Raw genomic sequence first — 17,089 nt, forward strand, 5'->3', positions numbered from 1 at the left:
TTTCAGAGTTTTTGCCTTGTATGCTGTTTCTTAAAAACTAATCAGCTTAAAATAATTAATATGTCAAAGAGACACATCTTAGGGTGGCAAATTCTGCTCCCCTATAATAGGAACAGAGAAGAAGGGACTCAATGGAAGGACAAATCAACCTTTGATACATTATGGAAAGGGGGATGGGGGCAAGGACCCAGTTATTTCATTACATCTAACAATTTAGAGAAGGGATGAAAATTGCTAAGGCATTGAGCCTGGGGATGAACAGACAATAGTGGTATCCTAGACAAAAATAGGAAACACAGCAAAGAGAATGAAAGAGAAAGATCAGAGCCGGAGATGGAGAACTGGAAACTTAAAAAGGATCTTTGAAATGAAAGGATAACAGAATTAGTAAGCCAGGTGTAAAGCTGTGATATGAGGCTGGAAGAAGGCTTAGGCCAAGATTCTAAGGGACCCCCCACCCCAACTCCCACTGTTGTTCAGTCACCAAGTCGTGACTGACTCTATGCAACCGCATGGACTGCAGCACACCAGACTTCCCTGTCCTTCACTATTTCCTAGAGATTGCTCAAAATCATGTCGATGATGCCATCCAACCATCTCATCCTCTGTCACCCCCTTCTTCTTTTGCCCTCAATCTTTCCCAGCATTGGGGTCTTTTCCAATAAGTTGGCTCTTCACATCAGGTGGTACTTTAGTTTCAGCATCATTCTTTCCAATAAATATTCAGGGTCGATTTACTTTAGGATTGACTGGTTTGATCTCCTTGCTGACCAAGGGATTCTCAAGAGACTTCTCCAACACCATAATTCGAAAGCATCAATTCTTCAGTGCTCAGCCTTCTTTCTGGTAAAATTGTCATATCTGTACAAGTGAAAGTTGCTCAGTTGTGTCCGACTCTTTGCGATCCCATGGACTATAGCCTGCCAGGCTCCTCTGTCCATAGAATTCTCCAGGCCAGAATACTGGAGTAGGTAGCCATTCCCTTCTCCAGGGCATCTTCCCAACCCAGGGATTGAACCCAGGTCTCTTGTATTGCAGGCAGATTCTTTACCATCTGAGCCACCAGAGAAGCCCTATCCATATATGACCACTGGAAAAACCATAGCTTTGACTACATGGACCTTTGTTGGCAAAGTGATGTCTCTGCTTTTTAATACACTGTCTAGGTTTTTCTTAGCTTTTCTTCCAAGAAGCAGGTGTCTCTTAATTTCATGGCTACAGTCACCATCCACAGTGATTTTGGAACCCAAGAAAATCTCTCAGTGCTTCCACGTTTCTGCTTCTATTTGCCATGAAGTAATGGAGCCAGATGCCATGATCTGTTTTTTGAATGTTGAGTTTTAAGCCAGCTTTTTCCCTCTCCTCTTTCGCCTTCATCAGGAGGCTCTTTAGAGTATTATGAGGATAAAATTAGACATAAAGTAGCTCATGTGATATTCAGCATAGTGTACCTTGTGGGTAGTAACTCTGCTTTTATGGAGTTGGTATAAATCTCAATTCATAAACTCAGATACACAAGGAATATCCAAGTCACTTTTTGTCTTCAAACCAATTTTATGAAGATTCTGAGCCCCAACTGCCTGGATGGTAGGATTTTTAACTGTAGCTATTCTTAGGGCTTCCACCTTTACCCCAGGGGAGTACAGAAGTCCCCTGTGAGACTGTATCAATTTTCAATTATCTGGTCACACTGGTTACTGCACAGGTACCCTTTTTTATTTCCTCTCCAAGCACTCCTGCCAAGCACAGCAGTCAGGTATGGTGTGAAACCTTTGATGAGACTGAGAACCCGTGTCAAGGATCCAGGGTCCCTCCTTGCCTCCCCCAGACAAGCCTCACTGTGCACTGCCATCCAGGAAAGTGCTTGTAGCCCAAGACATCGCTCTCCAACGCCAGAGGCCTCCTCTCTCCAGACCCTCACCCCTGGCCCCTGCCGGACACATATGATTCCACTTTTATATCATCCGGCCGTACCAATACTTTGAGTCATAAAAAGTGGCTTTTTTCCTTTAGTTCAAACTAATAACTATTCAATGGATTTAGCTTTTCTTTGTTTCTTCATTCCCTTTTTTTTTTTTTTTTTTAATCTAGGAGGGCAACTGACTTCATTCTGTTTGTGCTTTCCAAATAGCAAAAACCCCTGAGGCAAGTAAACAGAAATAGACTACTTTCTTCAAAGCAAGGGAAAATAGAAATAAAAAATATCCATTGACATATCTTGACACATTTAGCTGGTACTAGCAACAATGGTAATGCACCTCATTATTTTTATTATAATATTCCTCATATCCATCCCCTTTCTCCATCTCTATTGTCAGTACATGATTCATGGGGCCTTAATTTTTCAGGCTGTGTTGATTGTCCAGGTTTACCTCCCCTTCCCTCCCACCATTCCCACTTTAGCCATGTCACCCGACCAGCCGCTACCTGTCTTCTCACCACTGCACCAACTCTCCTGTCTTCTTGGAAAGTACCTTCCCCACCTCAACCTTGTCAGGCCAGTAAATTGCTACTTCCCCTTAAAGACTCCACTGAGACATGGTCTTCCCTGTGACTTCTCCGTGTTCCCGTCCCAAATGTAAAGCACCGTCCTCTGTATTTCCAGTGTCTTCTATTTGAAGCACTTAGACTTAAGGTGATCGAATAATTCCTTATTCAAACCAGGATATTTTTGAGAATGAAAGAGGATGCTACGACTAATTACCCCAGAGCTATAGACATAAACCAGGACTGTCTGAGGCAAACTAGGATGTACGGTCATCCTACTTATCTTTACATTGCTGAAACAACTGTTTACATGTCGGTCATTCCCACTCCCCACACACATACATAAGGAGGCAGGCAGTGAATTCATGGAAGGCGTAGGCCTCGGCATCTAGTATAGTGAGTGCCGACATAGTAATCGATTGATTAAATCTTGGGAATTTTACTGGGGCAGAACGTTGTAGCATATTAAAAAGCAAAGACAACACTTTGTCAACAAAGGTCCGTCTAGTCAAGGCTATGGTTTTTCCAGTGGTCATGTATGGATGTGAGAGTTGGACTATAAAGAAAGCTGAGCACAGAAGAATTGATGCTTTTGAACTGTGGTGTTGGAGAAGACTCTTGAGGGTCCCTTGGACTGCAAGGAGATCCAACCAGTCCATTCTAAAGGAGATCAGTCCTGGGTGTTTATTGGAAGGACTGATGTTGAAGCTGAAACTCCAATCCTTTGGCCACCTCATGCGAAGGGTTGACTCATTGGAAAAGACCTTGATTCTGGGAAAGATTGAGGGCAAGAGGAGAAGGGGATGACAGAGGATGAGATGGCTGGATGGCATCACCAACTCAATGGACATGAGTTTGGGTAAACTCCAGGAGTTGGTGATGGATAGGGAGGCCTGGCACGCTGTGGTCCATGGGGTTGCAAAGAGTCAGACATGACTGAGCGACTGAACTCAAGTGAACTGAAGTGGTAGAGACCAACACAAGGAGATGGGAGGGAACGTGTGCAAGGGAAACAAGTACACTAGTTAGGGAGGAGCAGAGGTCTGGGGATTAAAACATAGTTTGGGAAAGATTGTGGAAACTCTGGATCATGAGGTTCAGGAATTTCTAAGAAAGTGCAGTACCGGGGAAGATTTAAACATGGGGCAATGACATAAAGGATAACTGATACTGAATATAAGGTGAATTGGAGGGACAGAAAGGCAGGGAGAACTGAGGAAACTATTTGGATAAAAAAAGGTGAAATTATGAATGCCTGGACTAGGATTGTTTGTCATTTAACCTTTTATGCTTCATGAAAAACTTAGGACTCTTTAGAATGCAAGTGGCAGAAATCCAAATTAACCTGGTTTAACGAAAAAGGGAAATTTATCAGCTCAGCTAACGTAAGCATACAGGCATGCTAGATCCAGATTCTCACACAGTGTCATCCCATCAGGACTGTGCCATCTCTTGGTTCTACTTACTTTATTGGCTTGGTTCTCAGTGTTTCAGTTCAGTTCAGTTCAGTTCACTCAGTTGTGTCTGACTCTTTGTGACCCCATGGACTGCAGCATGCCAGGCCTCCCTGTCCATCACCAACTCCCGGAGTTTACTCAAATTCATTTCCATTGATCGGTGATGCCATCCAGCCATCTCATCCTCTGTCATCCCCTTTTCCTCTTGCCCTCAATCTTTCCCAGCATCAAGGTCTTTTCCAATGAGTCAGCTCTTCGCATCAGGTGGCCAGAGTATTGGAGTTTCAGCTTCAACATCAGTCCTTCTAATGAACACTCAGGACTGATCTCCTTTAGGATGGACTGGTTGGATCTCCTTGCAGTCCAAGGGACCCTCAAGAGTCTTCTCCAACACCACAGTTCAAGAGCATCAGTTCTTCGGTGCTCAGCTTTCTTTATAGTCCAACTCTCACATCCACACATGACTACTGGGAAAACCATAGCCTTGACTAGATGGACCTTTGTTGGCAAAGTAATGTCTCTGCTTTTTAATATGCTGTCTAGATTGGTCATAACTTTTCTTCCAAGGAGCAAGCGTCTTTTAATTTCATGACTGCAGTCACCATCTGCAGTGATTTTGGAGCCCCCAAAAATAAAGTCTGTCATTGTTTCCACTGTTTCCCCGTCTATTTGCCATGAAGTGATAGGTTTTCCGTGGAGTTCTCCCCAGAATGGACATTAGTAACTTCCAGCCTACTTTCTACCAGCTTAGCAGCCCCAGAAAAAGGAGGACACCGTTTTATCAATAGTTCCAGCAAAAATCCTAGGGAAGACTCTCTAGATGATGAAAATCAAATCACAGAAATAAAATTATCAAGAAGAACTATAGAAGTGATGAGCTTCCAAATGAGCAAGAAAATAAATGTACTTATTCCAAAATGATCTAGATTGTGTTTTTTCAATATATTTAAATTATGAGAAACGTGAGTCATTAATATCTTTAACTCAAAAATACTTTTACATATGATACTGGACATAGCATGCCAACTGTCTAAACAAGAGAGAAATTATTTCACCTTTTCAGTCCAACCTGTCGACGCAACAGTAGGGGAACTGACCTTTGAAGAGTGGTAATGGAGCCGGAGGAGGACTAAAAAGGGCGATTAAAATGAATCTGTCTTTGTGGGAATTCCTATTTGATTTTATTGAGAAACAAGCTGAGAAAGCTCTTCATTCTGAAATGACAGGAAGCTATGGGTTTGAGAAACATTTATAAATTTATTTGTAGAATTGATAGCATAATACTGAGAACACTATAACTATGAATTTCCTATGAAATTTATGTTCTGAATAAAGGGTATATAATGTTCAGAACAAAAATCCCAAAGAGAGATACAAAGATTCAACTAGTTATAAGTAGATTTTCAATATTAAGGAGTATATAAAATAATTCTGTTTGATGTTCAAGTTAAACACGCATGCACACATATATATAGTGTATAATTGTATATAACATGAATGAAATACTGCACTAAATATAGTAACAATCACTGGTTGGCAGGATTTGGTGTACTTTTAGTTTTCTTAGTTTCTTAGTCTGAATTTTTTTACAGTTTTTAGAATGAATGTGTGTTACTTTTAAATGAGAAAAGAAATAAAAAATGTTTAAGAGGATAAAGAATTCTGTCATAAAAGTAAACTACTGTTGCCCTTTGACATGATGTCATGTGGTTCTTCTCACAACTTTTCCCCCATAAATATCCATGATTCTCTCAGAAATTATACTGGGTTTGGACCCAATTAGGGAATGGACCGTCGATCTGAAAGAATATGGCATTTCTCCTATTATGCAAATAATAATCAAACACATTTTTACACTGTAATGCTAGTGTTAGGAATAGAAATGTAATCATATTCATTGATACCTACCTCACTAAATCATTTTTATTCTTTTCAAGAATGTACCTTTCAAGAACAAGGTTCCAATACAGAAAATAATCTGAACCAAGGATCCAGTTTGATAGAAGCTGTCTTTCAAGTATTGTACCGCTGCACTTTCTCTCCACAAACGTTTGGAAATGTCTTTGTGAGTTACATGGAAGAAGAACAATTATGGGACTTGTTATACAACATTCCAGGTATGAGAAGTTACTATTTGTAAAAGAAGTGTTTTCTAGATACTCAAATATATCTTTAAAGGCATTTTAAAAAGTTTATTGATGTCAGTTTTGCCAAATCTGTTATTTGTAAAAAGTTATCTTACATTTTTTTCAGTATACAGGCTACTTTGGGGAATCATTAACCATTAATTCCCATCAAAATTTAACATACTTGGTACAAGGTGAGAGGGGAAGTTATTACCTAGAAATTATGTGGATTTTCTTTTTGTATGAAAAATTTAACATTTACCACAGATAATGTTTTGCTATTAAACATGTAAGAAATTAGTAAAATGTAAAAAATGCTTTGTGCTTCTCAGATGCTTTTATTAAACAAACCGATGGACAAACCTGCTGGCCAGTTTTCTTCATATGTAAATGGAATTCATTATGACCAGCCTAGTGGCTCTCTTGGACAAGGCAATGGCACCCCACTCCAGTACTCTTGCCTGGAAAATCCCATGGACAGAGGAGCCTGGTGGGCTGCAGTCCATGGGGTCACTGAGGGTCGGACACGACTGAGCGACTTCACTTTCACTTTTCACTTTCATGCATTGGAGAAGGAAATGGCAACCCACTCGAGTGTTCTTGCCTGGAGAATCCCAGGGATGGGGGAGCCTGGTGGGCTGCCGTCTATGGGATCGCACAGAGTCAGACACGACTGAAGCGACTTAGCTGCAGCAGCAGCAGAGGCTCTCTCTAGACATTTAAGTAAGTCCTATCATTGTTTCGGGGGTACTATGTTTTCTCCAGCTGTGTTCTGCCCACAGCTTGAGTGGATGGTAAAGTCAGAATGAGTTACATGTCTGAATAGGAAGTGTTCGTGGGTTACCCCACCTTCAGGACCAGGTGTAAACATTCTCACATTGTTTGATCCTTAATATTCTGTCTTTAAATCTCTGTACTTAATGTCTTGGGACAATGAAGGATGAGGATTTAGTGGTTATCTTGTCAGCCCTTTAACTCTATATATCATTTACATTTGGTTTTCAACCTATATGCTTTCTTATACACTGTTTTGGAACCACCATTTCCATAAAATACATAATAGAATCCATATTAAAAAATCTACCTGGCTCATAATCATGGTTTCGTTCTTCCTGTACTTTTTAGCTATTCTCCAGACCTGACTTGACTATCCTTTTAACTATTTTTAAGTCATTATGTTACATCTTCTCTTGGACATTACCACTGCAAAGTAGCAATATATAGCTTTATGTAATGATTTCAAAACCTTGAATCTATCACTTAGAGACTCTGTGATAATTATCTCCTATTAAAGTCTTATTTTCTAGTTTTCATATATTCCTCACTGGTTCTTTTTTTACCCCCCAAATGGTCAGTCTGCTGGTTTAAAAGAGAGCATTATTTCTGATGTAGACTTTATTGAACTGAAAGAAAAACAACCTTGAAAGCTCCTCTACCCCCTGCTGTTTTCAGTTGTTTCTGGTGAGGATAAGAGCTGAATTGTCTCACAAGATTGTAAAGAATCGGGGACCCACTTGCTTCAACCATTATTTATCTTTCAGTTCTTAAGTTCTTCAACCATCTGACACTCAGCACAAAACCATACTGAAAATGACTTAGAAGAGATCAATGGATTTTAGGTGGTGGCCTGAGAAAGCGAAACTGCTCCTTGCCCCTAATTAGTCTTCTCTCCCATCTACACGTTGAGCAGACCCTCCTCCCCCAGGTCAGAAAAGTCTCTTGGAATATGAACAGGTAGTACAGATATCTGTTCACAGAGACCAGATTTCGTCAAGGGCTCAAAGGGGCAGAACTTCAAAGTGCTGAAACATCCTTGGCCTTTGTGCAAGTTCTTTCTCCATCAGTGTTAACTTATCTCCTTTTAAAGTCGTATTTTCTAGTTTTCATGTATTGCCTCACTGTTTCCTTTTTATCCAAAAACAGGCACTCTTCTAGTTTAAAGTGAAAGTAAGAGTCGCTCAGTCGTGTCCGACTCTTTGCAACCCCATGGACTGTACAGTCCATGGAATTCTCCAGTTCAGAATGCTGGAGTGGGTAGCCTTTCCCTTCTCCAGGAGATTTTCCCAACCCAGGGATTGAACCCAGGTCTCCCGCATTGCAGGCGGATTCTTCACCAGTTGAGCCACAAGAGAGCATTATTTCTGATGTAGACTTTATTGAATTGAAAGAAACTAAGACATTACAGTGGTCATGAGGGACTGTGCCTTTTTTTTTTTCTCTCCTATTTAAATCTTTGTAAGTCTCCTATTCTTCTGTTACCAATTACAATGATCTTAAAATCCCTAATAAGATACACTAATTCATAAGAAAACTAAGTCTTTTACTGTGGTTTCTGTTTGACTTGAAAAATAATAGGTTTCAAGGAAATATAGCTGAGACACATAATCACAATCCCACAATATTTGCATTTTACCACTAATAGATCTATGCTTCAGTAATTATTATTAACTTATCCAGATTGACTGGAGTACATTACTTAAAAACTGGTTTATTTTCTTCCTCTTGAAACATGCTATGATTTCTGTATAGCTTATCCATAAGACATCACAGTCTTATCATTTTAGAGTAGAAAGGTGAAAACAAAGAAGGCAGTATCCTCATTTTCTTGCTGGGCTTCCCTGGTAGATCAGCTGGTAAAGAATCTGCCTGCAATGCAGCAGACCTGGGTTCTATCCCTGAGTTGGGAAGATCCCCTAGAGGAGGGCATGGCAATCCACTCCAGTATTCTTGCCTGGGAAATCGCCATGGACAGCGGAGCCTGGCGGGCTACAGTCTGTGGGGTTGAAAAGAGTCAGAGATGACTGAGCGACTAAGCACAGCAAGAGATGTTAAGAGACTTGCCTGAGATTGTTCACTGACTAAATCGTAGAATCCGAACAAAAAAATGGAACTTCTGATCACGGGCCTTGTTATTTCTCTTTATTTTTTTCTATTAGACTAAACTTTTTGAAACATTTGCTTTATGAATATATGAATTCAGTAATGAAATATATAAATTGGCTTAATAATTAGAAATCCAATATATAACTCCTCAGAATGAACATAACTAGGAAGAAAAACAGGAGTGAAAATATCCATTTAAAAAAAGATTACAGAAGATAAAAATTATTAAAAAAACAATTAAGTTGGGTACCTCATATGGGCATTTCAAAGGCCAATACACTCTGTAAGAAATAGATTTGGTAGCAATCATTGCAGGCCTCTCAAAGTAGGTCAACAATATTCAGTTGGGCAAATGAAAATATCAAAGCATAAGTTACTTTGTGCTTCACTCTATTCCTTAACTCCCTTTGACTTTTAAGAGAAACACATGTCTTTAGCACACACTGAGTTAAACTTTATAAGAAACTACTAAACTGCTTTTGAACGTAATCCCGTCCTTTTACCTTCCCACCCGTTATGTGAGAGAGTTTGGGTTGCTCTGTGCCCTCACTAACACTTGGAATTGCCTTTTTGCTTTTAATCATTCTAAGAAGTATATGCTATTATCTCATTGTGATTTTAATTTTCAGTTCCATGGTGATTAATGACGTCAAACATATCTTCATTTTTTAAACAGTCATTTGAAAAAATTCTTTTGAAAAATATCTGGTGAATTTAACTCAGATTGCCATTATATCTACTACTGCGATCAGGAATCCCTCAGAAGAAATGGAGAGGCCATCATGGTCAACAAAAGAGTCCAAAATACAGTACTTGGATGAAATCTCAAAAACGACAGAATGATCTCTGTTCGTTTCCAAGGCAAACCATTCAATATCACAGTAATCCAAGTCTACGCCCCAACCAGTAATGCTGAAGAAGCTGAAGTTGAACGGTTCTTTGAAGACCTACAAGACCTTCTAGAACTAACACCCAAAAAAGATGTCCTTTTTGTTATAGGGGACTGGAATGCAAAAGTAGGAAGTCAAGAAACACCTGGAGTAACAGGCAAATTGGCCTTGGAATACAGAATGAAGCAGGGCAAAGACTAATAGAGTTTTGCCAAGAAAATGCACTGGTCATAACAAACACCCTCTTCCAACAACACAAGAGAAGACTCTACACATGGACATCACCAGATGGTCAACACCGAAATCAGATTGATTATATTCTTTGCAGCCAAAGATGGAGAAGCTCTATAGAGTCAGCAAAAACAAGACCAGGAGCTGACTGTGGCTCAGATCATGAACTCCTTATTGCCAATCCAGACTTAAATTGAAGAAAGTAGGGAAAACCACTAAACCATTCAGGTATGACCTAAATCAAATCCCTTATGATTATACAGTGGAAGTGAGAAATAGATTTAAGAGCCTAGATCTGTTAGATAGAGTGCCTGATAAGCTATGGACTGAGGTTCGTGACATTGTACAGGAGACAGGGATCAAGACCATCCCCATGGAAAAGAAATGCAAAAAAGCAAAATGGCTGTCTGGGGAGGCCTTACAAATATCTGTGAAAAGAAGAGAAGCAAAAAGCAAAGGAGAAAAGGAAAGATAAAAGCATCTGAATGCAGAGTTCCAAAGAATAGCAAGAAGAGATAAAAAAGCCTTCCTCAGCGATCAATGTAAAAAATTGAGGAAAACAACAGAGTGGGAAAGACTAGAGATCTCTTCAAGAAAATTAGAGATACCAAGGGAACATTTCATGCAAAGATGGGCTCGATAAAGGACAGAAATGGTATGGACATAACAGAAGCAGAAGATATTAAGAAGAGGTGGCAAGAATACACAGAAGAACTGTACCAAAAAGATCTTCACGACCCAGATAATCACAATGGTGTGATCACTGACCTAGAGCCAGACATCCTGGAATGTGAAGTCAAGTGGGCCTTAGAAAGCATCACTACAAACAAAGCTAGTGGAGGTGATGGAATTCCAGTTGAGTTCTTTCAAATCCTGAAAGATGATGCTGTGAAAGTGCTGCACTCAATATGCCAGCAGATTTGGAAAACTCAGCAGTGGCCACAGAACTGGAAAAGATCAGTTTTCATTCCAATCCCCAAGAAAGGCAATGCCAAAGAATGCTCAAACTATCGCACAATTGCACTCATCTCACATGCTAGTAAAGTAATGCTCAAAATTCTCCAAGCCAGGCTTCAGCAATATGTGAACCGTGAACTTCCTGATGTTCAAGCTGGTTTTAGAAAAGGCAGAGGAACCAGAGATCAAATTGCCAACATCCACTGGATCATGGAAAAAGCAAGAGCGTTCCAGAAAAACATCTATTTCTGCTTTATTGACTATGTCAAAGCCTTTGACTGTGTGGATCACAATAAACTGTGGAAAATTCTGAAAGAGATGGGAATATCAGACCACCTGAGCTGCCTTTTGAGAAATTTGTATGCACGTCAGGAAGCAACAGTTAGAACTGGACATGGAACAACAGACTGGTTCCAAATAGGAAAAGGGGTATGGCAAGGCTGTATATTGTCACCCTGATTATTTAACTTATGTGCAGAGTACATCATGAGAAACGCCGGACTGGAAGAAACACAAGCTGGAATCAAGATTGCCGGGAGAAATATCAGTAACCTCAGATATGCAGATGACACCACACTTATGGCAGAAAGTGAAGAGGAACTCAAAAGCCTCTTGATGAAAGTGAAAGTGGAGAGTGAAAAAGTTTGCTTCAAGCTCAACATTCAGAAAACGAAGATCATGGCATCCATTCCCATCACTTTGTGGGAAATAGATGGGGAAACAGTGGAAACAGTGTCAGACTTTATTTTTCTGGGCTCCAAAATCACTGCAGATGGTGACTGCAGCCATGAAATTAAAAGACACTTACTCCTTGGAAGGAAAGTTATGACCAACCTAGATAGCATATTTAAAAGCAGAGACATTCCTTTGCCAACAAAGGTTCGTCTAGTCAAGGCTATGGTTTTTCCTGTGGTCATGTATGGATGTGAGAGTTGGACTGTGAAGAAGGCTGAGCGCCAAAGAATGGATGCTTTTGAACTGTGGTGTTGGAGAAGACTCTTGGGAGTCCTTTGGACTGCAGGAGGATCCAACCAGTCCATTCTGAAGGAGATCAACCCTGGGATTTCTTTGGAAGGAATGATGCTAAAGCTGAACCTCCAGTACTTTGGCCACCTCATGTGAAGAGTTGATTCATTGGAAAAGACTCTGATGCTGGGATGGATTGGGGGCAGGAGGAGAAGGGGACGACAGAGGATGAGATGGCTGGATGACATCACTGACTCGACGGACGTGAGTCTGGGTGAACTCCGGGAGTTGGTGATGGACAGGGAGGCCTGGCGTGCTGCAATTCATGCGGTCGCAAAGAGTCGGACTCAACTGAGTGACTGAACTGAACTGAAAAAATTCTTTTGAAAAATATCTGTTTAAAACTTTCCTTCATTTATTAATTAGTTTGTCTTACTGAGTTTTAAAGAACTCTTCCCTGGTGGCTCAGTGGTAAAGAATCACCTGCAATGCAAGAGCCACAGGAGATGTAGGTTTGATCCCTGGGTTGGGAAGATACCCTGGAGGAGTGCATGGCAACCCACTCCAGTAATTCTTGTCTGGTGGATCCCATGGACAGAGGAGCCTTTGGTCCATGGGGTCGCAAGAGTTGGACAGGACTTAGCAACTAAACCACCACCATACATTTTCATATACATATACTATTTCCCCAGCATCTTTTTTAGAAATCACTATTCTTTCCCAGTTTCAATGGTGCTTCGGTGCTTTTGTCAGAAATCAAGTGGACAATTGATCAAATCCGTGTCTACATGTGGATCCTCTGTTCTGACACTTGGAGCTTCATGACTATATTATTCTTTTTTTTCTGTTTGCTCCAATGTTGTTCCTTTTAATATCTATTTTGACCTTCTTTGAATTAACTGGATATTTTTCAGTATTACAGTTTTTCTTTGCTAATTGCTTATTAGATATAATTCTATATTTATTTTGGTAGTTGTTCCAAGGTTTACATCTTGTGATGAGTATCTTTGACTCATCACAGTTTACATATAATGTAAGAATCTTACATAAGTATATTTCTATTTACTCTTCCTATTCTTTACATGTGTCATCATGCATTTTATTTCTACTAATGTTATGAACCCTACAATCTATTGTTTCACTTTTGTTTCAGTCAGTTATAGCTTAAAGAAGCAAGAAATGAGAAGAAAGTCTTTCATATTTGTCCATCTATCTATCATTTCTGGTACTCTTCTTTTACTTGTGTAGATCTGAGTTTCTGACTGATATCATTTTCCTTCTACCTTAAGTATTTCCTTTAATGTACTAAAAATTTTCTGCCATCAGTTCATTTAATTTGATTTGATTGCATGAAAAAAGGCTTTATCTTCATATTTGACATATTTTTCATCAGACATGTACTTTTGGGTTCAGAGATTTTTCTTTCATTTTTCTTTTCACTCAGTACTTTCAAGACATTTTTCTATTTTATGGCTTGCACTGTTTCTGATGATAAATCAGTTTAGGTTTTAAAGTGTTTGCTTCCAGTTATATAATGTGTCTTCTCTGTGTTATTCATGTTAAGATTGTTCTCTTTATCACTACTTTGCAGCAATTTAATTATGATGCGCTTTGTTTTTGTTTCTTTTGAATTCTGCTTAGGGATTGTTGAGCTTCTTATATCTGATGATGTTTAGTTTTTATCATATTTGGAAATTTTTCAGCCATTCTCATGGGGTATTTTATCTTTTCCCCCCTACCACCACTTTTTTCTGGAATTCTTTTTTTTTTTAAATAATTAATTTGGCTGAGTAGGGTCTTAGTTATGGCATACAGAATCTTCATTACATCATGCAGGATCTTTTGCTGTGGCACATGGACTCTAACTGCGCTGTTCAGGCTCAGTGGTTTTGGCACATGGGCTCTCGAGTTGTGGCCCACAGCCTCCAGAGTCCACAGGCCCAGTAATTGCAGAGTGTGGGCTTCATGGATCTTAGTTCCCTCACCAGGGATTAAACATGTGTTCCTTGAATTGCAAGATGGATTCTTAACTATTGGACCACCAAGGAAGTCCCTGATTTGTAGATATTGCAAAACCCTTGTATTCCTCTGATAAATCAACTTTGTATTGCGTATGATCCTTTTAGTGTATTCTTACGTTCAGTTTGTTGACATTTTGTTGAGGATTTTTGCATCTATGTCCATCAGTGATATCGGACTGTGATTTTTCTTTTTTGTGTGCTATCTCTGTCTAGTTTTAGTATCAGGATGAGGCTGGCCTTGTATACAGAATGAGTTTGGAAGTATTTCTTCCTCTATGCAATTTTTGGGAATAGATTGAGAAGACCAGGTCTTACCTCTTCTCTAAATGTTTGGTAGCTTTCACCTGTGAAGCCATCTGGTCCTGGACTTGTGTTTGTTGAGAGTTTTTCTAAATTACTAATTCATTGTCATTGCTGCTAATTGGTCTGTTCGTAGTTTTTATTTCTTCCTGGTTCAGTCTTGGGATATTGTACATATCTAGTAATTTGTCCATTTCTTCTAGATTGTGCATTTTATGGCTGTGTAACTGTAGTCTCTTAGAATCATTTTTATTTCTGTGATGTCAGATATAACTTCTTTTTCATTTCTGATTTTATTGATTTGGACCCTCTCTCTTTTTTCTTCATGAGTCTGGCTAAAAGTTGTCAATTTTGTTTCTCTTTTTTAAAGTCGAGCTTTTAGTTTCAGCACTATGGTGGTTTTTACAGTGGGTTGTCATTTGAGAAATATCACCGTGAAATTTGAGGGGGAAAATCATATCAGTGCTCTTCTCTGTTAATTCAAATAGTGATCCCTGAACTTCCCAGTCATTAAAAACAAACAAAAACTTTTATTGTATTTATCACATAAGTAACACATAATCATTGCAGGTGATACTTATTAGAAAGAAGGGAGGAAAGAAAAGAGGGAAGGAGGGAAGAAAAAGTCAAAGAAGAAGAAGTAAAGGAAAAGGAAAATCACCTGAAATACCATTAGTCATTGATAATCACCATCAACATTGTAGAGTATCTTTTAATTCTTTTCTGCTGCTGCTGCTACTGCTGCTAAGTAAGTCGCTTCAGTCGTGTCCGACTCTGTGTGACCCCATAGACGGCAGCCCACCAGGCTCCCCCGTCCCTGGGATTCTCTAGGCAAGAACACTGGAGTGGGTTGCCATTTCCTTCTCCAATGCATGAAAGTGAAAAGTGAAAGGGAAGTCGCTCAGTCGTGTCCGACTCTCAGCGACCCCATGGACTGCAGCACACCAGGCTCCTCTGTCCAAGGGATTTTTCTAGGCAAGAGTACTGGAGTGGGTTGCCATTGCCTTCTATGTATATGTAAACATGTATTTTTTAATAAATATAGTATATCATACTATTTTCTAAGCTGCTTTTTTTTTTTAACTAATCAATATGACTTTATTGCGAAGATGGTTGTGCTATGCTTAGTCACTCAGTCATGTCTGACTCTTTGTGACCCCATGGACTGTAGCCCACCAGGCTCCTCAGTCCATGGGGATTCTCCAGGTCAGAATACTGGAGTGGGTTGCCATGCCCTCCTCCAGGAGATCTTCCCAATCCAGAGATCAAACCCAGATCAACAGCATTGCGGGTGGATTCTTTACCATTTGAGCCACCAAGGAAGCCCTAAGCTAATTAAATAAATCCCTAGTTGTTGGACATTTAGATTATTTCCAATTTTTTATTTTATTCTTTACATAATCATAATTAATTTCTTAGGATACATTTCCAGGGAAAGAATAAACGTGTTAATAGGTAAGTGTCAAAGCTTTTGCAATTGTTGTCAATGTGTCATCTAAGAAGGGTATACAAGCTATATATCCACCCGTAGAGTCCCCAGAGTACTAGCGAATACTGTTTTCTTCACTGTTATTCTGGCTACTATTCCCTTGATTACCAAGGGGTAACTTTCTCCCCCAATGTTTATGGACTACTTATCAATCATATGATCTCTAGGCAAAAAACAGCTCTTCTTTCTATAGCTTTGAACTAGATTACTGAGAAGCTGAATTCTTCATTGAGCAGGGCACAAAATATTTTTGATTCTGCTAACTGTAATATACTGTCTGGTTTTAAAGCCTCAACACGCAGAGAGTCCGAGGTGGCGGTCGTCCGATGCCTGAGACTGGCACTGACGGACGCCGTCAAGGACGTTGTGCAGCAGGTCGTGTCTGTGATGAGCTCTGGGAGCAGCTGTGAGACGAACCTGAACAAGCACAGCGTTCCTGAAGGTCTGCGTGAGAGCATTCCGAAAGAATGGAATTACATTCCAAAAGAAACCAAAAGGAAAGAATCAAGCGAAGGTACGTTTGTTTTTCTTTAAGAACACGTCCCTAAAGAAGCACACTTTCTAGGATATGAGAACAAGTAACATTGTAAAAATTACAAGATTTGTAAACTATATTAGTCTCCTTTCTACCATGTACATTTAGGATTCCTAATTTTCATTAGTGCAAGCCACATGATCAAAAAAAAAAAAAAAAAAACACACACACAACTTAGAAATGAAAATGACTCAAACAATCATCTTCTTTTTTTAACTACCAATTCAAAATTTTCTGTGATATTTTGTGTTTATGTTAGTATTCAGATTAGTCACATGATTTTGACTGATTTCCTTTAAACCTATTGAGGAATCTAAAATTCATATTCTCAAGAAGATTGCTCTGATATTCAGTTTAATTATTCTTTTTTGACGTTTTTCCTGTACAACTACCAGTTATTACTTTCTTCTCTTTCTTTAATACACCTACATGTGTAGCTTTTGGGTGAAAAATAACACCCCATTTAATAGCTACATGTATTTTTCTGACAGGTATTCCCCCCCTAGTACCTATGGTTCTGGATTCGGTGCGTTGTTCCTCTTCAGGGCAGTGCACCTACCAAGTGTACTGAAGAATTATCAAAGACCTATGTTATTCATTTATTTTAGTACTCAAGTCCTTTCTTGTTAGTTTCTTCCTATCTAGATGTCTCTACTTTCCAAGAATTTCACAAGGTTCCTTTGGATGTATCTTATTTATCTGTTTGTATCCATGAATCTTCTTTAGAATTTTTTAAATACATCTTTT

General features: G+C 39.4%; 1 protein-coding gene across 10 annotated transcripts in view; it reads left to right on the forward strand.

Moving 5' to 3' along the window:
- KIAA0825 (KIAA0825 ortholog) overlaps positions 1-17,089 on the forward strand; it is a 442,771-nt gene that overhangs the window by 203,162 nt on the left and 222,520 nt on the right. For 9 of the 10 annotated variants that reach the window (XM_044948546.2, XM_044948542.2, XM_044948543.2 and 6 more), the window contains exons 15-16: positions 5,882-6,061; positions 16,097-16,321. In XM_044948546.2, the coding sequence (XP_044804481.2) occupies positions 5,882-6,061; positions 16,097-16,321 (405 nt within the window). Of the gene's footprint in view, positions 1-5,881; positions 6,062-6,402; positions 6,574-16,096; positions 16,322-17,089 lie in introns of those variants that run through there. The other variant, XM_044948547.2, reaches the window with a different exon arrangement.

The sequence above is a fragment of the Bubalus bubalis genome, chromosome 9 (assembly GCF_019923935.1).
Source record: "Bubalus bubalis isolate 160015118507 breed Murrah chromosome 9, NDDB_SH_1, whole genome shotgun sequence".
Classification (NCBI taxonomy): domain Eukaryota; kingdom Metazoa; phylum Chordata; class Mammalia; order Artiodactyla; family Bovidae; genus Bubalus; species Bubalus bubalis.